Source organism: Phascolarctos cinereus, unplaced genomic scaffold (assembly GCF_003287225.1).
Source record: "Phascolarctos cinereus isolate Bilbo 61053 unplaced genomic scaffold, phaCin_HiC Scaffold_9;HRSCAF=440, whole genome shotgun sequence".
Taxonomy (NCBI): Eukaryota; Metazoa; Chordata; class Mammalia; order Diprotodontia; family Phascolarctidae; genus Phascolarctos; species Phascolarctos cinereus.
In genome coordinates, this window is record NW_027556402.1 from 112,018,013 (window position 1) to 112,042,187 (window position 24,175).

Sequence of the window (24,175 nt, forward strand, 5' to 3'; positions counted from 1 at the left end):
CTGGCTAGCAATACATATGTGAATTGTAACCACAATCGGCCACAGGCACAAGCTACAATGAGCTCCAGACTCATTCTCTCCGCAATTAGGAGAAAGAAGTGGGAAAAGCTCAGACAATGTAGAAGCTGTATTCCTAGGTGGGGAAAGTGGGAGGCTGGTAAGGAAAGCCAAGAGCCATGTAAAAACGTTTCTTAAGAATAGATGATTTTGTCCCAATTTATAAAAAAGCCAAACTTCTGGAAACAGCGAACATAGGGAAGCCATTATTGAAGTTAATTAAAATTAATGTTGTTATGAGAGTTAGCAGACCATAAAAATAAATGATTTAGAAAGTGAAAGACTTCCTAGTAATACACACATTCCTTAAAAATTTACAAACCACAATAAACTAATGGAACCTATGTTGATATTTGCTGGAACCCTTTGCCACAAGAATGGCAAGTTAGCTCTGGAATAGAGGCAAGGGAGAAAAATATTCAAGAAAGAAACATGGCGTACACGCATGCACACGCACGCGCACACACACACACCTTTGCCAATGTGCCGTCTGGTGTTTTCAATAGTAGAATTCCGGTTAACGTTGGAGAGGAGCCCAAGGCAGAACCGGTTCTTGTTGTTGGAAGGATCAGTGAAACCATCTACCAACACACTTGTGGAGGAGGCATGGAATGCTTCACCCACACGGTTGTTGAGCTCATAGTAGACAATAGAACACCAGTGTTTGGGCTCCTCATAAGCAACTGCCTGCACATCTGCAAAGAAGAAAAGGTTACAGTCAACCCCAGCTGTAATGAATGAGTGTCTGCTGCTTCCAAACTTAAGTTATGACCCCACAGTGACATTCTAGATAAGCAACTGTTAACAAAACAGAGTTTTAAGACATCCAAAGTCAGTAATTCTCATTCAAAGGATCACAGGAGCCTAGAGGTACAGCTGGAAGGGGCCTCAGAGGCAGTATCTAGTCTAAACCCTTCTTTTTAAAGATAAGGAAACTGAGGCTGAAAAGTTGAAGTGACTTGCCCATGGTCACATAAGTGATTAAGCCCAACTCCCAGATCTAAATCTAGAGGTTCCATCCTCCCACAATTTCTAGCTGTTTTCTAACAGTTGCTGATAAAAACTCCCTAATATAATTAAAGGGAAAAAAATTGGCAAACCAAAATGGTGGCCAGGCATTCAAGTCATCATATTTATACTACACTAGCTGGATGCTATAAAATATATAGAATCTAAGATGGCCCCTGTTTAGAACCTGCTTTACTATCTACATGAATTCAACAAGTGTCAAAAGAAAAAAAAAACCCAAAAAACAAGTAAGCAGGAAAAGAACTTTGATGGACACTCAGGCCAGGAAACATGCCAGGAAATGCCAGTGTAAAAAGGATTAAGTTCCACAGAGCCTTAGTATTCCTAGGCTTCCACAAAGCCATTTAAAACAACTTTTTAATTATTGGTAAGAAGTTACTCTACTTCTAAAGTTGCCAACAAACTCTCAAGGCCACGGCTTTGCCCCAATTCTCAAACTCAGGAAGAAATCTTGCCAGCTGGCCATTCTTCCAGAATGAATCATATCTGTCTCCCACAGATGTCACGCGGACTTCCTTACATTTGCTTTAAGTCATGCAGAGCAGGTGCGTTTTGTCTCTCCATTCCCAGAATGGGCCAACAATGGAAATTACCCAACTTCACTGACAGGATGCAGCTTGTTAAGTCAAGTCTCTTAAGACCAACAAATCTCTGTACCAAACAGGCTCCTGAACATTTGCAACTAAAAATTTTTTTTTAAGAAAAGTCTCTATGTAGTAAGATTTCTTTTACCACTGACTACAGATTCCAGGAATACAAAACCCTCCATCTAATATGCCAATATACAATAACCTGAGGTTTATAAAAAGCCTTATCTACATAATCATTAAAAAGAAAGGAAGAAACAAGGAAACAAAAAAAAGATCCCTAAGAAAGGAGTCAAAGGGTGGGCGTAGTAAGCTTGTTGCCTTCATGTCAATAGAGAAACCACAAATCATAAAATGCTTTCAGTAACAGTTATTTGGGGAAAACAGAAAAGAAAATGACAACCCAAAAAGAAAAAAAATAATACTAAAAGCATTTTTGGTGGCACACAAAGATATTTGAAACCAAAACTGGAAACTGTTTTTTCTTCTCCTAATGTCTGCTCTACTATCGATGACAGAGAACCAAGAGGACAAGTGGAAAGAGAGGTAGACTTGGAGTCAGAAGACTCCAGCTCAGATTTTGGCTGTTGTACCCCATCCATATGACCATAGGCAAGGTTTGTCACCTCTCTTGGCCTCAGTCTTCTCATCTGTAAAATGAGCAGAGGCGAGGAGATGAGCTCAAAGGTTACTTCCAGCCTTAAATCCACAATGTAAGTGGAATGATTATGAAAAGGAAATTAAACTCCAAGTAAATGAAAAAGCAATAATGGTTCCAGAGAATAGGTAAATACCGAACTACCAGGCCAGACTATTGTAGACATCATCAGACTGGTTTTCTTTTACAGTGGAGGCTTTAATCTAGGTGGGAGCTATTAGGAGAAGTGAGAATTTCCAGGCAAAACTGATTTTTTAAGGCTATCAACAGAATATACATATATGTATATACATGTGATATATATACATATATATATACTTATACGCACACAATCATTTAAAATATACATATAAATATGTGCATGTCCTATGTATGTATATACATATATGTGTATGTTCTCTATATATATATACATATATGCATGTTCTATTGATAACCTTAAAAATCAATTACACAGAAATATATTAAATATGTAACATATAAATTATATTTAAAATGTGTAATATAAATATACAAATTATATGTAAATAAAAATATAATTATATATTCAAATATATACATATGCACATATATATATATTTGGAAATAAAAGTTAACAAAGAAACAAAATATATCAATTTTTTTAAATGCTAGGTTTTACTATATTTAGCATTCATATAGCATGTCAAGGTTTTCAAAGCATTTCAAATATATTAATTATTTCATTTGATTCTCACAACTCTTTGAAGTGCTTTTATTATCCCCATTTTACAGACACTTGCAGTTTTTAAAACTGAGAGCTACAATAAGACATAAATACTGATACATATTGAAAGGAAAACTTCTGAGCTACAAGGATCAACCCACAACTGAGAAATGCTACTTAAAGGACAAATTCGTTTCCTGAATTCAGGCTTCTTAGGCTTATCTGGGACATAAGCATGACATTAAACAAGAGTTGAAGAGCTGTTTTGGCTTGTAAACCCCCAAGGTCACTTGGCTAACTGCTTACTTTATCCCTGGGTCTATCTATCCCCTCTCCACTTGCTGCTGTTCCACTGTTTCAGTGCACCCTCAAGGGTATGAAGAAGTTAATTTTTCACTTCATTTTGTGGTTTGTGGTCTTTTCACATTTGAGAAACCTATGCTGGAGATGAGTGCCTAGAGGAAGACGCACAAAATCTCTCTCTGACTGTAAAGCCCTATGTGGCAAATGCTTATGTCAGAAAGGAGACTGAGCCAGTCCTTCGAGAGCTGGAGAAGCATCTGGAAATACAACATCTAGATTCCACAGTGACATCAGCAGAGGCCTGGAAATAACTCCCATAAGAAGAGAGGTGCAAAGCCCATTTTATCACTTTTTGCATTTCTAAAAGAGGGCCAAAGTATAAGCCCTTTGAGTCTGTCAACAATTTTATAGATTTGAAGATATCAGCAATGGTGTGATAACCAGGCTTCATATCAATAGAAAAGTGACTAGTGAATTCTGGCCAAGTCCAAAAGGTCTACCTTCTTAATGAGAATAGTTAACAGTTAATACAGCACTTACTGTGTGCCAGGTACTGTACCAAGAGCTTTACAAATATTGACTTATTTGATCCTTATTAACAACCTTGGGCGTTAGGTCCTGTTATTATCCCTATTTGAGGAAACTGAGGCAATACTCAGGGTCACATGGCTAGTAAAGGTCTCTTAATTTTATTAAAAAAACAAAACAAAACAAAACAAAACCTAGCAACATAAATGATGTACAATGCATGCCTAGTAATCAAATGGCATTTTACTTCAATTTGCAACAACTACATTCAAATTGAATTAGTTATGCCTTGTGCCAAGCGCACCAGAAAAATCTCTTCAATGAGATGCTATTTTGGGACAGGAGCTTATCCAACGTGGCTACCATGGTTACTCATAATCACCTGCCAATCAGATGCCCTTGGAATCTTCCAAGGTTATTTTTCCCAATCTTGCACCCTCTTAGGCCTTTGCAACTTGGCATCTTGGCCTGGCAAGAACACAGTCCTTGTATCAGATGGCTCCAAACACTCCCACTTTCCTACCCCCAGGAACTTCCCAGAGCAATGCCAATCCTGAGGCCAGAGGATGGTGACAATGCAGAGATGTACTGGCAGTAATTCTAATTGGTTCGCCAGCAGCTATTGTATGCAGCCAGGGATACTGTTCAAGTCAGAGGATAGCAGACTTGGAGCTAGAAAGATCCTTATAAGTGATCTAGTACACCCTCCTCATTTTACCGATGTGGAAATAACTGAGACCCAGAGAGGAAAAACAACCTGCCCCAGGTTACACAGATACAAAGTGGCCAAGTCAGAATACACACCCAGGTGTGACTAACTCTAGCATTTTCTCTACTGAATTACACTGCTTCTTTCAGGAAGAGCTTGAATGTCCCATAAGAGAAAGGCAAAGGAACTTTTCAGAAGGCCCAGCATCATTCAGTTTCAATTTTAGACTTCCCGACCAAGTTACTATGTCCACATTACTATCTCCGTCCTAAACTTAGCACCCCTTCACCCTTATTTCAGGTAAAGCATACTATTCCCCTTCCTTTCTAATTCTAAATTAAGAGGTGTTTAATAATGGAGCAGAATTAAAATTAATTTTGTGCTAGCTAAAATTCAAATTTATTGTTATCGTCCAGTCATTTCCATAGTGTCTGACTCTTTGTGATCCCATTTACGGTTTTCTTGGCAAAGATACTGGAGGGGTTTGCTATTTCCTTGTCCAGCTCATTTTCCAGATGAGGAAAGTGAGGCAAATCGGGTTAAGTGACTTGCCCAGGGTCACATAGCTGGTTGGTGCTTTGAGGCCAAATTTGAACTCAGGGAAGAGGAGTCTTCCTGACTCCAGGCCTGGCATTCTAACCACTGCACCACTCAGCCACTCCTTCAAATTTATACTTTTCCTTTTAAAAAGGCCTTTTGTTTTCTATTTGTTGCCCAACTGATTCTGAGCATCTGGCTAGTCTAACCTGGCTGATCAGAGAATGCAGCCACTCCCAAATATCATACTGTTCTATATGTTAACAAGAATGCTAGCGGCAGAACAGAGTGCAGACAAGACCTGTTATGAAGGTCTATGAATGCAAACAAACGGACTAAAAATGCAAAAGAAGACCAAGACTGTAAGATCAGCCATCATATTTTAGGGGATGAATTCCTCTTTTTAAATGTTCTTTTTAAAACTGATGCCTTTTGTTTTTACTTTCATGGTCATTTAGGGGTAAGAGAGGGACCACAGTGGCTTAGAGACCTGGCTTTGGAGGCTGGAAGACCACCTCTTATGATACTGGCTGTGTGACCTAGAGCAAATCACTTAGCCTCTCTGTGCTCTAGGCCAGTGGTATCAAATTAGTGCCAGATTGACTTAGAAAACCTCAAATTAACATTGTCTATGATGTATCACATTTTTATTCATTTTGTTAAAATTTCCAACTACATTTTGATCTGTGGAGTTTTGCGACAGGTTGTTCTGACACCATTGTACCATCAACTGTCTCAGATTTTAAGTTGCCATGAAGCTGTTGATCTGGATTGGGTAGGAATTTCCTCCTTGGGGAGTATAGTCTATCAATGAATTTACAAGTTTAGCCATATTTGTAAAAGTATCATTATAGTGCCTGGCACATAGTAGACACTTAATAAATGCTTATTTGCTTCTCTTCTTCTATCCTTGTCATTTCTGGATCTCACTCTCCTCTTCCCTTTCAACAAGGATTTACAAAAGGAAAAAAAGAAAAAGAAAAAAAATTCAGCAAAACCGAAACGAACCAAAACACTGTCCATCTTGGGCAATATAAACAATATCCCATACCTTATGGTATGATTTCCATTAATTTAATGTAAACACAGCTACAAAGTAAGCTGATTTTACTGATGTTCAATATTGGTTATAACAAACCATTAAAAAACAAAAAAGAATGTAAAAGGGAACATTAACATTTATACTTGATAAACTTTGGCTGAAGGAAACTAATTAGTGGCCATTCATTTTACCTCCTCTGTTTATTTCTGGAGGCATGGGAGGAGCCATCATGTTTGTATCCATCGGCTGTGAGCCATCCTGGGTCATAGGGTCTTCAGGAGGAAGGTAAGCAGGAGGAGGAGTATCCGCTGGAAGGTTGGGGAAAAAAAATCACAGAACTTTATAGCTTCAAGTCAGATTAAATAAACACACACACACACACACACACACACACACACACACACACGCGCGCGCACAGCCTTGACATACTTGATGGATGAAGCAAATTTCCATATTCACCATGAGAAGTAACAAGAGTGAGGCAAACCGGGGTTGGTTCCAGGATATAGGCATTTTGGGTGAGAGGTGTGCTTCCTATCCAGGGATCACTTTCCCCAAGGTACCATTACTGTTGCCCTCCTCCATCTTCTCCTCCAAATGCTTGGCACTTTGGGGGACAGGAGAGCTTGTCTCCTCCTGAAACTTTACTCCCAGTCAGACTATTCTATCCCTTATCCCTCTCTTTCCACATCCTAAATTTGCCAGAGGCATAAGACTTCCTAGTTACAGCTGTCTCCCCCCCCCACCCCTCTCCCACCAAGATGTAAGTAGAAGTCGTGGGTCTTTATGCAAAGTGAACGTTTATAAGTTAGATAGAGCTTCTGAAAGTAATTACCATATTGCCTTCCTACACTCAGTGAAGGAAACAGAGAGGTAGACTGCTATTTGCCAAATCCTTCAGTTTCAAAATGACCCACACAGCACCAACTGCACACACTCCTACATGCCAACTTCAAAAAACTGGCTTCACTTCCCATTTTAAAAGCACCTAGGAAAATGGCTTGAATGATGCCCCTTGCGATCTTAGGTTAAGAAGATGTAGAAAGTTTGTTTTATTCAACATGTCCATGCTCAAAGAACTGCTGCATTCATCTCCACTACAAACGATCAACGAAGTGGCTTGTAGTGAAGCAATTGCTGGGTCATCAGTACTTCCTCCTTCCACCCGTTCTGGGAACCCTGACATTTCAAACTAACAGCACAGATTAACGGCAGAGGAATTGGTTAGTGCCAGCAATCCTAACTTGGATCCTGAAGGGCACTTTTCAAAAAAGCAGCTAGCCAATTTACAGATCAAATAGCATGATGATATGCTTTTAGCAATGAGAACTGTTAACATTCATTTATCCTACATAAAATAAAAGAGAAGCTTCCTCCCATTTAAATTTTATCCCATGCTGAATAGTAGGGAAAAGGAGGGAAAGAAACAAGTGTTTATTAAGGGCTTCCTATGTGCTCAGTGCTCAGTTATAAATATTATCTCATTTGACCCATACAACAATCCCAAGAGGTAAGGCTATTGTGATCTCTATTTTACAGATGAGGAAACTGAGGCAGGCAGCAGTTGAGTGACTCGCCTAGGCTCAAGCTACTAAGTGTCTGAGGCTGAATTTGAACTCAGGACTTCTTGACGCCAGTTCCAGTGCTCTTTGTACTGGGCCACCTAACTGCCTCCAAACAACTCTTGCAGGATATTCTGAGCTACTCTAGACTTTACTCTTGACTTTTAGGTCAGCCAGACCAATCTCTTCATTCTACAGACAGAGTACGTGGCAGTGCTGGGATTTGAACCTAGGCCCTCGACTTCAGATCTGGTGGTCTACCCACTGCGCCATCTTCATACAGTCACCCTGCCCAAGTGTCCTTAGGAATCAAGGATTAACCAGGGTGGGCAGCTAGGCAGGTGGCGCCATAGTGCATAGAGCTTCCAGTCAAGAAGACTCATCTTCCTGAGCTTGCATCTGACCTCAGACACGTACAAGCTGTGGGACTCTGGGCAAGTCACTTTACCCTTTTTGCCTCAGTTTCCTTATCTGTAAAATGGACTGGAGAAGGAAATGACAAACCACTCCAGTATCTTTGTCAAGAAAACCCAAATGGGGTCACAAAGACTCCAACCTGACTGAAAATGACTGAACAACAGCCAACGACATTAATGAGGGCAGATGTTGCCCTCATCACTGAAGGCATCTATGAGTTTCAAGCTATCAGTACTATCTTTTTTCTCTATGTCTAGGGATTCCCATGACAGGGGAGGTAATCACATAAAACAGTGAGTTCAATGGCCTGGGAGTCACAAAGATCTAGGTTCTAGTCCTACCTTTTTAATTTTTTATTATTTTTTATTTTTTTGGTTAGGCAATGGGGTTAAGTGACTTGCCCAGAGTCACACAGCTAGTAAGTGTTATGTGTCTGAGGCCGGATTTGAACTCAGGTCCTTCTGACTTCAGGGCTGGTACTCTATCCACTGTGCCACCTAGCTGCCACTCCTGCCTTTTTTAAACTAAGTAAATGTGGAAGATTTAGCAAGTCAGTCTACCTCTCTGAGAGGTGGAGACTAACATGTGCCCTGTCTACCTTATTTTGCTGAAATAATGTGCTTCTCAACTAGCTTTCCCAAATAATTTAAGTCCTCCAGGGCAGACTGTTTCCTCTTTTGTATCTTTGTATCCAGTGGCTAGCAGGTAATGCTTAATAGTTATTGAAAGAATGAATAGGAAAACAAGATGGTGTAAGCCCATCACAAATATAAAGACTCATTATACTCCAAGTCCATCCTGGCTCTGGCCTCTCATCCCACAGTGGCTAACAGAGGGTGCCTGCCTAGAAAGTTTTCAAGGGAATGACTCAAAGGCCTGACTCAGGGCTCCGCGGCCTCCTCTGGATGCCTTTTTCACCCTCTCTCCGATTCCTTTTAATTCAATTGCTCCACCACAGCTGCATTGCTGACTGCTTCACCTCTGGCCAGGAATGCAGACAAACAACCTCCTCGGAGACAAAATTCAGTGAACGTCTACAAACCAGCTGGTGGGAATGAATCGAGAGAATTCTCTCACAGGGGACCCAAGAGCATCCGCAGAACAGAGGTGCTATGATCTGTGGTGATCCACATGGGGAATGGTTTCAAGACTCAGGCCAAAGCTAAGAAGCTTTCAGCACTGGAACCAAGTTAATGGTTTGTGTCAATCAGCGTGGTAGAGTGGAAAGGGCACTGGATTTTCATTCAGAAGACCTGGGTTCAAATCACAGCTCCACCAGGATAGCTAACAATATTGTACAAGTCACCTGACCCCTCTAGGCCTTAGTTCTCTCATCTGTAAAATAAATCTTTGAAGTTTCTTCCTTTTTTTTTTATGCTCTCAGTGAAGAAGAATGCTACCTACCTCCTTAGAGAGCAGTGAAGAACTAAATACAAAGAATGAGAATACACTTTTAGACATGGTCAATATAAGACTTACGTTTTACCTGACTGTATATTTGTTATTGTTTTGTTGTTCTATTTTTTGAGGGAGTAAACAGTGTAGTAGATAAGAGCACTGGGCACAGAGTCAAGAAGACCTGAGTTCAAATCTGGCCTCAGACACTTCCTAGCTATGTGACCCTGGGCAAGTCACTTAAGCCTGTTTGCCTCAGTTTCTTCATCTGTAAAATGAGCTGGAGTAGGAAATGACAAACCACTCCAATATCTCTGCCAAGAAAACCCCAAATGGGGTCATGAAACATTGGACACAACTGAACAAACAACCATAACAGGTAGTAGGTGAGCTTGTTAATTTTAAAATGTTTAATTTAAATCAAGAAAAAAAACCTATAGTGTTACCAATTCTGATCAGGAACACGTTTTCCCCCCTTGACACTTCATCTCTCTGTCCCTTTCCCTTCCTGATGATCCTATCCCAGGCACCCAGTAACAATGGTTCACCCCAATAGTGGAACACATTCACTTTCTTCAGATCCCAGGCCGTTAATTATTCAACAGTCCATTCTTCTTAGAAAACTAGCCCTGCCCCCACTGGGCACCCAACCTTTACACTGATCGTTACGTTATTCACTTTTCCTTCTCTCCATGCGTCTGGGAGGACACAGCCGTGAGACAAAGGCAAAGGAAGACAACCACCTCAAAAACCTCAAGGGACTATTTTTAGGGCACAGTCAACACTGGAGCTGAATTTAAGTGGAGAGGGGGATGAGAGAAAGGGAGAGAGAGAAAAAGAAAAAGAGAGGGGGAAGGGAAAGAGATAGAAAGGGGAAGAAAAAGAGAAAGAAAAGAGGTAGGAGAAAGAAGGCGAGGGGAGAGAGGAAAGGAGAGAGAGAAGAAGGGAAGAAGAGAGAGAGGGAGGAGAGAGAAGAGAGAATCCCTTTCAGGGACTAAAAATACATTCTTCCCCATAGCCCTTCCAAGAAAGGAAAATATTTATTGATGTCAAGTATATTTGGTGTATCTGTTTGCTCAGTTGGCCTTCTTGGGATCTAACAGCCACACATGGGGCCTTGATCCCCACCCTGCCTCAGCTGCCTCTGTAACTTCAGCAGGGGAAAAGGTGAGGATTTAATTCTTCCTTTTGACTTGATAGCACTAAGCAAGACTTGGGCAGAGGAAGAGGGAAATAATAATTCTGTTGTCTCTAGGACGTTAAACAAGCGGATGGTTTCCAGGACCTCTGTTGCAATTGTTTCGTAGCTCTAGTATATTTGTTTCTTGTGATTACATCACCATTCAAATAAATTTAATCAAATGGGGGTGGTATGAACTCTAGGGAAACATCTTTCTTTTGTGGAATAGTAACCCGAGGTTGAACTCACAACTGGGTATCTTTCCTGTATTGAGATGATGTGGAAGGGGGGGTTATGTTTTTCATAATAGCAAATGTGTATAAAACACACACACACACACACACACACACACACACACACACACACACACATCCCTCTCCCACACAAGGACCAAAGGCTGCAACAACTACACTGCTCCCAGAAGGATGCAGCTGTTTTCAAAACCTTTTAAGATTGATGTAGGGTGGGGGATTGGTGGTGGAGAGAGGAAATCTCCTTTAAGCATCTGTGCCTGATGTAGAAATTGGACCATACAACAGACCACTAGTCATCCACTTGCTTGCCTGTGATGCTGCTTTTTGCCAAAATCTGTGTTTCAAGATTACGATTTTGGGGAATAGCACTGGCCACCAGCCAGAGAAATAACAAGGTTTCACAAGGGTTCAGAATCACTACCCGTCACTAGAGCTAGCTGACTCAGCTTCTGGACACCTGAGAAAAAGAGAAAGCTGACCTGACTTCACCCCCCTCCCCGGAAGGAAGGAATGAAGGGGAGAGAGAGAGAGAGAGAGAGAAAATGAAGGAAGGAAGGAAAGAAGGAAGGAAGGAAACCAAATTTCATACCACAGAACCTCCATGGCCCCCAATCAAGAAGAGGCACAACTTACCTGGCATCTGAAAAGGACTTCCTGGATCTGAACTGGTGGGAGAGTGCGGATAGGTGCTGCTGCTGCTTCCTGGAGAGTTCGGATAGCTGCTGCTGGGCGAGTGAGGAAAAGGGTGGCTGTTGGGTTGTTGGAAAGAGTCTGGGAAGGTGGCATTGAGTGGCATGTGAGGCTCATTTTGTCCCAAGTTACGGAACTGAGCTAACAGACTGTGCTGAGGGTTATATTCACTGTGTCTTGGAACCAACACAGGTGGAAGAACTGGATAGGGAGGAAAAAGAAACAAAAATGAGATCAGTGATTCTCTGAATTAGACCTTAGCAAGGCTGAAACAAGCTATACATAAATAAATAAAAATATAGAACATGAGGGATAAATAAATAAAATCAGTTTAAATCTACTAACATTCAGTAAGCACCTGGGCTAAAGCACTCTGCTAAGTGTCTGTCCTCGAGGAGTTTATAACCTAGGAGCCCAACTGTAAGACATACACACAAGGAATAAGCCAGAAAAACAAAGGATTGTTGGAACTGAGGGGAAGGGAGAGGATAGAGATGGGGTATTGGAGGAAAGACAGAGAGAGGGAGAGGGAAAGGGAGAGATGGAGAGAGGCAGAGAGAATGAGAAAGGGGTAAAGAAAAGGAAACACCTTGCTCTCAGCTTAGAATAGGGTACAAGGAAGGTTTAAAATCAGATGTCCAAGAAAAAAGGTAGTACTTAAGACCTGAGCTTTAAAGGATGCATAGTAATAATGGCTAACATTTATTTGGTGCTTTTAAGTTTTACAAAGTGCTTCATATAGATTATCTCATTTATTTTTCACTAGTCTGGTTAACTAAGTATTATGGTATTCTTCCCACTTTATAGATACAAAAATAGGCTCAGAGAGTTAAATGACTTGCCCATGGTCACAAAATGAGTAAGGAAGCACTGGAAAGAACCCTAGTCTTGGAGGACCTGGGTTCAAATCCTGTCTCTGAAGCCTGACCTTGTGTGACCTAGGGCAAATCACTTCACCTCCATTGGCCTCAGTTTCCTTATCTGTAAAATAAGAAAGTTGGACTAGATGGTCTCCAACGTCCCTTCCAGTGCTAGATCCAGCAAACCTTTTAACCACGTGAAGCAGAATACGAACCCAGGTCTCCCGACTCCCATTCTGGTGCCCTTTCTACTATGCCAGGCTGGAGAAAGACAGGGTATTATAGGTGAAGGAAGCATAGCCAGAAGGAGGAAGAACAGTTAGGGAAAAGTGAATGCAATTTATCTGAAGTCCATGAAGAAGCAAGAGGAAAAGATTCGAAAGCTACGCTGGATCCAGATGGTAGAAGGCCTTGAACACCAAATTAAGGAGTTTGGACTTTGTTTTGTGAAAAACATGGAGACCCTGAAAAGCTGTTTGTTTGTTTTCTTTTCAGCCAGGTGGGCTGCTGATAAGAGATATTCACGGCCACTGTGAAGATGGCTATGGCAATGGTGTACAGGCAGGAACAGACAGGGAAAAACATCCAGGTGTGAGGCAATGGGGGTCCTGAATGAGGACTGTGAGAATGTAAAGGAGGGAGAAAATGCAAAGTATGTTCTGGGTAGATAGAATCAAAATGACTCTGGTTACTGATGGATGAGAAAGGGAGGGAGGGAGGATTCAGAGAGAACTCCAAGGCACAGTTTATCATCGCCTTCACCTCTCATTACCCACTCACTCCACAGTCCCTCGTCATCTGGCTTCCTTCCTGACCGCTCTCCTTTAACTGTTCTCTCAGAGGTCACCAACAACCTTCTAATTAGCTCCTCTCAGGCCCTGTCCGGCTCAGCCTCTGAGCACACCTCATGCTGGACCATGTCCCTTATATCTGGAGACTCTGCTCCCTTCGCTCCTGCTCCTCCTCAACCTTCTTTAACTTTCCAGTCATTCCTTCTTGGTCTCTCCTTGTGGATCCCTTTTCTGCAGCCTCCTCCTTTATGCACAGGATCTGTCTTCAGCCTTCTCCTCCTCTCTCTCTTCTCCCAAGGCTTCAAACCAGCATCTCTATTGAAATGCATTCAGCACCCAACAGTCTACTTAACACCAGACCTATATTTCTAACTGCCTATAGGACATATCTACTTGAATGCACTGCCAGCACCTAAAACTCATCCTAAAGAAAGAGCTCTTGGGGGGGGGTAAGGGCAGTTGCAGAATATGATTTTTCTCCCTCTGCCTTCAGTTCTATAATGACACTAAGGGACTTATTTAAGAAACTAAGTTGCCCAGGGAACAGGGATAGGCAAAGCTAATATGTAGAATTCTAGTGTGGGTAAGACAGACATGGTTCTTCTCCGGATGGGGTGTGTGTGTGTGTGTGTGTGTGTGTGTGTGTGTGTGTGTGTATGTGTGTGTGTGTGTGTGTGTGTGGAGAGGGAGAGGGAGAGAAAGAGAGAGAGGGAGGGAGGGAGAGAGAGAGAGAGAGAGAGAGAGAGAGAGAGAGAGAGAGAGAGAGAGAAAGAGAGGAGAGAAAGAAGGAAGAAGAACATGGAATGAGGGGGGTAGAGGGAGAGAGATCTCCCACAGTGAGTTTGAAATACTTCTTAATCGTCATTCCCATCACTTGAATGGACCAAAGACACAAAGACAAAGCAAGAGTCAGAGATACCAAGACTTGGCTTTGACCTTTTTACATGTTTAACCTTGGGTTAACAAGTTACTTTATTAATTTGAGCCTCCCTTAGGTGACCCTAAAGGTCCCTTCCTTGGGTAAAGGCAGGGCTCAGGTAGAATGAGAAATGACTAATATACAAATAAAAGGCATTGATAATACTTATTTTAAAGGAGAAAAATCATGACAAAAGTTCCTTTGCTTACATCATCTCCAATACAAATTTTCTATGTTCATTATTATTTTGAAATATTGATAAATACTAGCTAATGCAACCTCCCTTTCACTCAGTTCCCTCATCTTTAAAAATACACATTCTGTTTTCTATCCCAAATTCCCTTAGAGGAAAAAGCAGAGTAAGAATTTCCATAAAGTGTCTTCTGGAAGGTACCAGTCAAAAACATCGCCTATTATTCATCTTCAAACCTCAGTAATATTTCATGTGCCTTTAAAGCATAGTAGCCAGAATCAATCAACAACCATCTCCTCAAAAGGAGATCACATCCAAGTAAATTCCACAGATGAGAAAAAGAAACCTCCTGAGACTTTGAAAGGTGGCCCGTCCTCAATATCCATATAATTTTTCTTAAGACTCAATTATCACTGCTATCCAATATCCATCACCATGTATCTGGAGAGAAAGGGTCAAAATGATGACAAGTTTCATTTTGGATAGAAAAAAGCACCAAAAAAACCCACCACTCTTTTCCCACCCATATCTTATTTTTACACAATGACCCACATGACATCACAGGAAGTTGAGAAATTTATAGCTTCAAAAATAAGTTAAAAGAAACTACTTTAAATTATCCTTTATAAGAAAAAAATGCTGCTAAAAGATTCCATCACCCATCCTTTTCTCTACCACCTTCTCCACTCCTTCAAAAGTCACCCAGGTTAGGTCTGGGGTGCCAGCCTTTCCTATATAAAGATCTTGACTTAGTTTCGTCATATCCCTTTGCAGTTTTTAAAAGAGATCTCTCTAAATGCATTCTTGTGGAAGAAATCCCCATTGACAACAGATCCAGAACCCTAGAACTACAAACACAAATAGATGGTTCAATCTCTGCTTTTCTGCCATTTCCACAAAAAAGTACAGAGAAGACAAGTTACAACAGCAAACATTTCTATGTCATTCTAAAGTTTGCAAAGCACATTGCACAAGTGATGGAGGAATGAAAAGAGCATTTGGTAAGCACTTACTGTGTGTCAAGCACTAGGCTGAATGCTAGGGAAAAAAGAAATGCCCCCCAGCCTACACTGTAACAAGAGACCCACATATAAAGGAGAGTGTTGACTAGGGTAGGGAGTTTGGGTCTGGGAAATCACAGGGATGGTGAACAGAACAAGAGGCCAAAAGATTAACATGCCCTTCCCTACAGCAATGGTAGTGTTAAATTGATTCTAGTTCTCAGACTAACCTCAAAAGTGTGCTAGGCTATTCCAGGTATTCTTATCCCCACTTTACAGATCAGGAAGCAAAGTATTAAAAAGCCATCCAGGTCCAGCACTTTACCCACTATAGCACACTGCCTCTCCAAATTAGACAGCAGGCAGGGTATGCCTCTGTCCTTGATTAGTGGGAAAACAACAGTATGAATTCATTCTACAGAAAAAAAAATAAGTTGGTAATAGGCTAGGTGATTATATATAAAACATACATACACACATATATATGTACATATGTATATAGGTGGCAGAGTGAATACTGCTAGACTTAGGAAGAGCTAAGTTCAAATTCTCCTCAGACACTTACTAGCTATGTAAGTCACTCACATAGGGGAAGTCACTCAATTTCCTTTAGACTCAGTTTCCTCATCTTTAAAATGGGGGTACAAATAGCATCTATTTTCATAGACTTGTTGTGAGGATCAAATAAGATAATATGTAAAGTTCTCTCTAAGAGATAAAAGAAAAGGAGAAAAGATCTATCTGTACAAAAATACCATCTTTCTGTGGTAGCAAAGAAATGGAAGTTGAGAGGGATGTTCATCAACTGGAAAATGGCCGAACAAGTTGTTGTATGTGATTGTGATGGAATATTACTGTGCTATAAGAAAGGATGAGCAGGATGGTTTCAGAAAAACCTGGGAAGACTTATATGAACTGATGCAAGGGGAAGTGAGCAGAACCAGGAGAATGTTGTATATAGTAAAAACGAATAATATAATATAAGGATGATCAACTGTGAAAGACCTAGCTACTCTGATCAGGCAATGATCCAATACAATTCCAAAGGACCCATGATGAAAAATGCCATCCACTTCCAGGGAAAGAACCGATGAGCTCTGAGTTCAGATTGAAGTATACTTTTTTTTACATAATTGGGAAATACCTAACTATACACACACACACACATATATACATATACATATACATATATATATATATATATAAATAAATTAAATGCTTTGCAAATCTTAAAGTGCTGCATAAACGCTAACTATTGCTAGCTATTATTACTCAGCTTAAAGAGGTTTGCTTAGGAGTAAATATTCATATATATAAAGTTTTAAGGGAAAATAACATATCAGACAACCTGATCCAGATCATGTCTGTATTGTAACATACTTCAGTGAATGTTATGAATAAGGGAACTGCTAGGAGTCCTACTCTGATGCTTTATCCCAGCCTAGAGATGCTATATGCCGCCCCTGGGTGCTTGATGGTCATTCCTGTGTGACCTTTGGATTGAGAAAGGCTCTCTGAACTTGGGCTGCACTGCTGACACTCTATGTGTTAATAGAAGTCCAGACCAGTCAACTTCAGAGTCATCCCCAAAAGGCCTTTGTTTGGGCTCCCAGTGGAGTACTCTTCTTTGCCTTCAGGAATCACAGCACACCACAGGGAACGTGCATGTATGAAAACACGCCCTTTTCCCAGCTACTACAGAGACAAGGATGTTCTCTGAGGGTAAAATAAAGTGTTAAAAGGTTTGAAAGTGTTGAAATGAAAAAAAAAATTTTAAAACATCAAATCTAGGTACTTCTGTCATTTTTATCCGTAGTAGAATGAGTGGTTGGGACAAAATGTCAGCGACAGCTAGGTGGAGCAGGATGGACCTGGATTCAAGAAGACTTGAGTTCAAATTTGACCTAAACACTTACTGTGTGACCCTTGGCAAGTCACTCAGCCTCTGTTTGCCTCAGTTTCTTCAACTTTAAAATGGTGAGAATCATAGCAGCTATGCCCAGGTAGGTGGTGAGAATCACATGAAATATGTGTGAAGTACTTAGCACATAGTAGATGCTAACCAAATGCTCTCGCTCATCCTCCCAAAAATAATCTCCAAGGGCTCTTTTAGTTAACATATTCTACAACTAAGTGTTACAAAGGGAGGAGAACTCAGACAACAGATAGGCCTACAAATAGGTACAACTGAGGCAAAGAGGGTACAAAAATTAGTCACTTCTGGTTAAGTCTACTGAGGTGTCCCTCTAAGATAATGAAGCCCAGACCCATCTTAGACACAGTTACTAGTTACTGGAGATTTCCTCCTCATTCTTTTCGAACCTCTGGTCCCATCTCTCTCATTTTAACCACAAGGTCGTTAGGATATGCATTGTGGATTTTCAGAGGAGAAAACATCACAGAGAAACATCAGCTCTTCGTAAGTCTAACAGTATTCACTCTGCCACCTATATGCATATGTACATATATATGTGTCTATGTGTGTTTTATGATATCTTTGAAATTCTCCTACTGCTGCCCACCTTAGGAAGGGATTAGCTCTGCAGCTTCTATGTACCCCCTTCTTCCTTCCATATTCCTGAGTTGTTTTTGTCTTTTAACCCTACCACCTGGTATAAAGTAAGAGCTTCATAAACGTTTGCTAAAATTGTATTACATTGGACAATGCATTGGAAACAGCTGCCTTCTTAGGCTTGACAAAAAGCTGAGCCTGTCTGACTGGCCACAAATGTGAGCAGGGATACGTGCTGCTATTTTTTAGGTGTCAGATTGGAGCCATTTTTTATTTCATGGAAAAACTAGAGGACTGAGCACTACAGTGTTCCTGGCTTCATAATTTCTGTAGCTGTCATACTTAGGTGCCTAAGTGTGGCCTCCTAGGGCTACTTCCAGACTAAATTCCAAAGGATGGTCACTGTTCTCTGTATCTTTTCAGACTCCCCTTCCAGCTGGTTCAAATTGGAAACATTTCCCTTGAAAGCAAAACCCAATAGCCCAATAGCCCAGCAACTGAATAATTCATTTCACTCTTTCAAACTTCTTTAACCCCCAAATCCTGCCAAGTCTGTGAACCAGAGGCCACTTAAAAATCAGGCTGAGTCTGTTGCTGTCATTTTCTGTGTTCTCTGCTTTCAGGCTGTGTGTCCCAACTTGTCCTAGGAGAAGAGCCTCAGACTGCTCCTTCGCTCAGTGCCTTGCCTCTATTTCCTATCTCTGTGAGCTTGACTCTATTTTCAGATTTAAAAAAAAAAACAACAACCCTTCTCTAGTCAACTGGGAAACCAAACCAGGAGCAAGGCAAGAGTCCCAGGGGTTCTAGGAAATACTTGAGTCTGCAATTCTAGTCTGTTTTTACTCTGCTGCCAAAACACAGAGGAGTAAAAAAGAACTGGCTAGGACTGAAAAAATAGGGGTGAGTTCTGGGAAGAATTTCAGCCTGTATTCTATATGGGGGAGGAAGGGAGTATCCCGCCTCCCCTCCAAGTTTAGAAAATACAGCTTGAAGTGTTTGCTCACCAGTTCTCTGCTGACTGCACAATCATGCCTGGTAACCAGGTAAGAAAAAGAGGTGGATGCCTAGCCAAATCAATATCCAGCTTTGCTTGGTCACATGCCCCTGGGAAGGGAGCTTCTCTGCTCCCTCCCTCCCAAGAGATTCCTCTTCTCCAGCTCTAACCTTGGCAAGGAAACAGGCAAGTCCATGCCCAGGACTGTGTCCTCCACATTCTATCCAGCTTCTGGGTAGACAGACAATGACTGGAACAAAACCTGGACGTGTAAAATCTAGTATCGTGAAGAAAAGAGGGAACAGGGACTCCTTGGGAGCAGGGACTGTGTGCTTAGCACGCTGCCAGATGTATAGTAGGACCCTTGTTTATGGACTGACTTTTCTCAGAACAGTCTGGTGGAAAGTAGGGTGGATTTGACAGCAAAGTCTGGAGGTTCCAGTAGTAACATCACAGGATCATAGAGTGACGGAAGAGGCCTTAGAGATCATCAGGTAAAATACAAAGGGTGCTAGATTTGGAGTCAGAGGCAGATGGTGGTGTAATATAAAGGACGGGCCTGGAATAAGGAAGACCTGAGTTCAGATATTGCCTCAGATACTTACTAGCTTGCGTGATCCTGATCAAATCATTTAATTTCTCTGCCTCAGTTTCCTCATCTATAAAATGGGGATAATAATAGTACCTCCCTCCCAGGGTGGTCGTGAGGATCAAAGGAGATAAAATTGTAAAGCTCTTAGCATACTGTTGTTGTTCAGGAATTTTAGTCATGTCAAATACTTCATGACCCCATTTGGGGTTTTTTTCTTGGCAAAGATACTGCAGAGGTTTTCCATTTCCTTCTCCACTTCATTTTACAGATGAGGAAACTGAGGTAAATAGCATTAAGTGACTAGCCCAGGGTCACATGACTAGTAAATGTCTGAGGTCAGATTTGAACTCAGGTCTTCCTGACTCCAGGCCCAGTGCTCTGTCTACCGCACCACCTCAGCACAGTACCTAGGCAAACAGTAGGAGCTACATAAATGTTTACTTCATCCCTCATTTGTACAATGGAAATAATAATAGGTGTCTCCCAGGTTTTTGTGAGGATCAAATGGGATAATAATTGCAAAGTACTTTAGCACAGTGCCTGGCACATAATAGGAGCTATAGAAATGCTTGTTCCCTCCCTCACCTGTCAAATGAGACAATATTTATAAAATGCTTTATAGACCTTAAAGTGCTATAGAAGTGATAGCTACTTTTAATCTTGATTATGTGTATTATTTATATGACTTTGGACATCTCACTTAACCTCTGTGGGCCTCAGTTTCCTGTTCTGTAAAAATAAGGAATTTGGAGTGGATGACCTGAAGAAAGTTTCAGTCCTAAATCTGATATAACTTGGGTCCAGAAAGAATAAGTGATTTGCCCCACAGTCATAAAAAGGAGTGCCAAGTGAAAGAACAGGGATTTGAAATGAATTTTGGACTCCAAATCTAGAGGTATTCCCACCAGCCCACACTGCCCATGTGAGCTTGGACAGATCATCCTGCCCCTCTTAGCCTTGGTTTCACGATCTGTAATATGAAGATGTAGAACTAAACAATCTCTAAGATCCTTCCCAGCTATAAATCTAGGCTCCCATGATCCCATTCTGGCTTCTTCTTGCTATCTCACACGTCTCTGGAACACCACGAGGGTATATTGAGAGAATATAAACTCAGCACTGAACCCCAATGCTCACACCCTGGCAATGGGTGGTGCCATGGCGCTCCCACAACACTGACAAGAGCAGAAGCAAGAAGTCTCTTAAAACTTACTATCTTTGTGACCCCAGGCAAGTCACTCGATTTCTCTCAGACTCAGTTTCTTCTTTAAAATGGGATACAGACAGCACCTTTCTCACAGCGCTGCTGAGGATGAAATCAAACAACATAAGTAAAGTGGAATTGGAAAGAGTCCTACTACCTGACCTCCCTGGACAACATCAATCTACACATGTAAACCCAAAAAGGCAGCATCTCATATAACACATTTTAAATAGTGTGGCAGAGTGGAAAAAGGGCTGGATTTGGAGGAAGTAGATGAGAGGCCCAGCTCACTCACTACCCATGTGGGTTCACTTCTCTGGGTTTCAGTTTCCTCATCTTTTAAATGAGGAGTGATAGCTCTAAGGTTCCTTTCCAGCTCTGTTGAATCTCAGCATTCATTATTTTAAAAGTACTACAGTGTAAAGGTGTAACTTAGGCATTTCAAACGGTCATCAAGTAACTTTTATATTTGGGGAAAAAAATTATAGACTATACCCACCCCCCCACACACATCACAAATGAATGTTCAAACTTACAAAGAAGTGATGAGAAGACACCAGAATCCTCATTCTGCTCTGCAGATATTAGAAGTCCAAGAGCGTGGAAATTGCACATATGTTCAGATATTTTTTGATGTATTGATCAGTTTTGCTGATTCTCTTTTTTCTATTCGACTTATTTCTTATAAGGGAGAATTTTGATGGGGGTGGGGGGGATGATGGGAGAGTAACAGCTCCAATAAGAAGAGAGAACTCCAATGAACCATGTAAAACTACAAAGCGATCAGAAGGAAGATGAGACAGGGACATAAACAAGAAGGGCAGTGCTTGTCTTACCACGTGAACACTGACATATACTTTAAGAAAGCTTACCACGGCAGATCCATACATGAACTATCAAGCAAAACAAACCAATCAGCCGACCACATGTGAAAGTGAATGCCTCCTCCTACATGTAACATCTGCCACCTCTCTGCTGGGAGGCTAAAAACACATAACACTGTTTTCGATGACTGAACTAAATTACTAATCCTGGAGTCCTTACTTAGTGATTAAAAACTCATCAATATGGAGTATATGTGACAAAAAATAATAGGCAGAATAATCAAATCATTTAATAATGCCTACATTTTCACTCAAGTTTTTAGTATTTATTCCCAACTTCATGAAAAGTTGTTTAGCAATATCAGGGGACTACGTGTACTCAAAGCCTCATACTATTCTTTTGCCATCTGCTAAGGGGAAGTCAGTCCTCACTGGAAAACCTGAAAAATTAATGGACCCTCTAAGCCAGGGGTTCTTAACCTAGGATTCACATATTTGGTTCCCCTTCCCAATGTTTTGATAATTGTATTTTAATGTATTTTGTATTTTGGTTTCTTTTAAAATATATATATATATATATATATATATATATATATATAATATATATATATATATATATATGTATATGTGTGTGTGTGTGTATATATATATATATATGCATATATAGTGTGTGTGTATGTATATATATATATATTCCCTCCCCCACCAATTACATGTTTAAACAATTTTTAAAACATTTTTTAAAAGTTTTGAGTTCCAAATTCTATCCCTATCTCTCTCCCTCCTTCCTTTCCCTTCCCGTTCTCTGAGATGGTAAGCAATCTAATATAGTATATACATATGCAAACATGTCAAACATTTCCATTTTAGTTTGGCTTCTTTAAAATTCTGTTTTATTTTGTGCTTTTAAAAAGATTATTGAAAGGGATCCATAGGACGCAGACGGCCAGAGGGGTCCACATAATTATTCTTCAGTTATATCTGACCCTTCATGACCCCATTTTGGAGTTTTCTTGACAGAAATACCAGAGTGGCTTGTCATTTCCTTCTCCAGCTCATTTTACAGAAGAGGAAACTAAGGCATAAGATGAAATGACTTGTACTTAGGAAGACGAATCTTCCTGGCTCCAGGCCCCGCACTCTGTCCACTGGACTACCTAGTTGCCCAAGGAGGGGGAGTCTGTAACTCACACAAAAAATTTAAGAGCTCCCGAAGTTAAAAAAACAAAAGTACCATGTATTCCAAACCTGACCCTCAAAGGTACTGAATATAAGAAATCTCCAACCACTGCTGTGCCAATTAGTGAGGAACCAGAGGCTCTATTTCTGAATGAGGTCAGTCTGCATGGGCTCAGAAGGAAGTCAGGCTCCTGATGAGAATTTTAGTAAAAACCGCAGGTGAGAACATACAAAGCCAACTCTTAACCCACACTCCAAGAATCTTGACTCACTGAGATGAGTCAGGCTGCTGCTGGTACAACTGCCTTAAGAACTAGGGGCTCCTCTAGGACACACACTGCCCAGTGTAATACAGTGATGCAGAGTTTTCCAAATCCATCTTCCACTTGAGTGAGTATCCAGTGAAACTGGGGGGGGCAGGGAGGGGATGGGTGAGGAAGGAAAGTGGGAGGGCCTGAGCAGGAAGAGATGAGAAGGTAAAGGAAAAAACACCGAATTTGGAGTCAAGGGCCATGGGGTTTAGTTCCGATACTGACAGTAATTAGTCGTACCATCTTGGGCAAGCTCTTCAATCTTCGACCCCCTCTGGTTTCAGTTTCCTTCTCTTACAAACATTATCAGATGAGATGATATTTGTAAAGTGCTTAGTGCAGTGCTTGGCACATAGCAGACACTCACTAAATGCTTATTCCCTTCCCCTCCTGTGTTAAGTGAGAGGGGTAGAAGAGACGAGTAACATGAGGACCTTCTGGCTCTGCCATTCAACAATTCTAACGGAATGCAGCTAAGAGGAGCACTGGCTCCAGAGTCAACAGGTTCAAACCCCACTTCTGACACTACTTGTGTGACCTTAGGTAAGTCATTTAACTGCCCTAGGCCTCAGTTTCCTCATCTGTAACATGAAGAAGAAAGGTTAGCTCTAAGAGCTCATGATGACCCTATGGATCCCAAGTGGCAGAGCTACCAGCAGAGATTACTTTGAGCTTATGCTCATGAAGAAAGCTCTCTTTCTCAGCCTACTTGATTGTGTGAATTTAGATTTCAAGAAGCCAGGGGGATGACCAGATAACACATCCCATATTCTCCATGTGGGGACTTTAACTGTATCACCAAGATTGACAGCACTGAGATTTATCTGATGTTTTTAAACAGCTGTTCTTTTCCCTCATTCAAGAGCCAACTGGCTGAAGGTTACACATTTCAACAGCATTTTACCCGCAGCTGCTACTTAACTTTTTACCATTTTATTTAAATAGCACTGTCAGGAACAATACCGTCCCCAGAGAAAGCTTCTAAGATGAGCAGGGAGTATACCATCTTCAATTAAAAACTGCAGGGGCTGCTGTTGAGACCCAACAAGAGAACAGTGTTAGGATAATTGAAGGCAGAGCAGAAATTTAAGCAGAAGAGTTCAAAGCAACTTTTGTCACGGATCTTTCATGAAAGGTTTCCCAAAGCTACTGGTACCCCGAT

General features: G+C 41.1%; 1 protein-coding gene across 1 annotated transcript in view; it reads right to left on the minus strand.

The window, feature by feature from the left end:
* Nucleotides 1-24,175, minus strand: part of SMAD1 (SMAD family member 1) — a 93,504-nt gene that overhangs the window by 15,156 nt on the left and 54,173 nt on the right. The window contains exons 3-5 of the mRNA XM_020978301.2: nucleotides 11,577-11,834; nucleotides 6,327-6,443; nucleotides 531-752 (exon numbers count right to left, since the gene is read on the minus strand). Of these exons, the coding sequence (XP_020833960.1) occupies nucleotides 531-752; nucleotides 6,327-6,443; nucleotides 11,577-11,834 (597 nt within the window). The remainder of the gene's footprint in view (nucleotides 1-530; nucleotides 753-6,326; nucleotides 6,444-11,576; nucleotides 11,835-24,175) is intronic.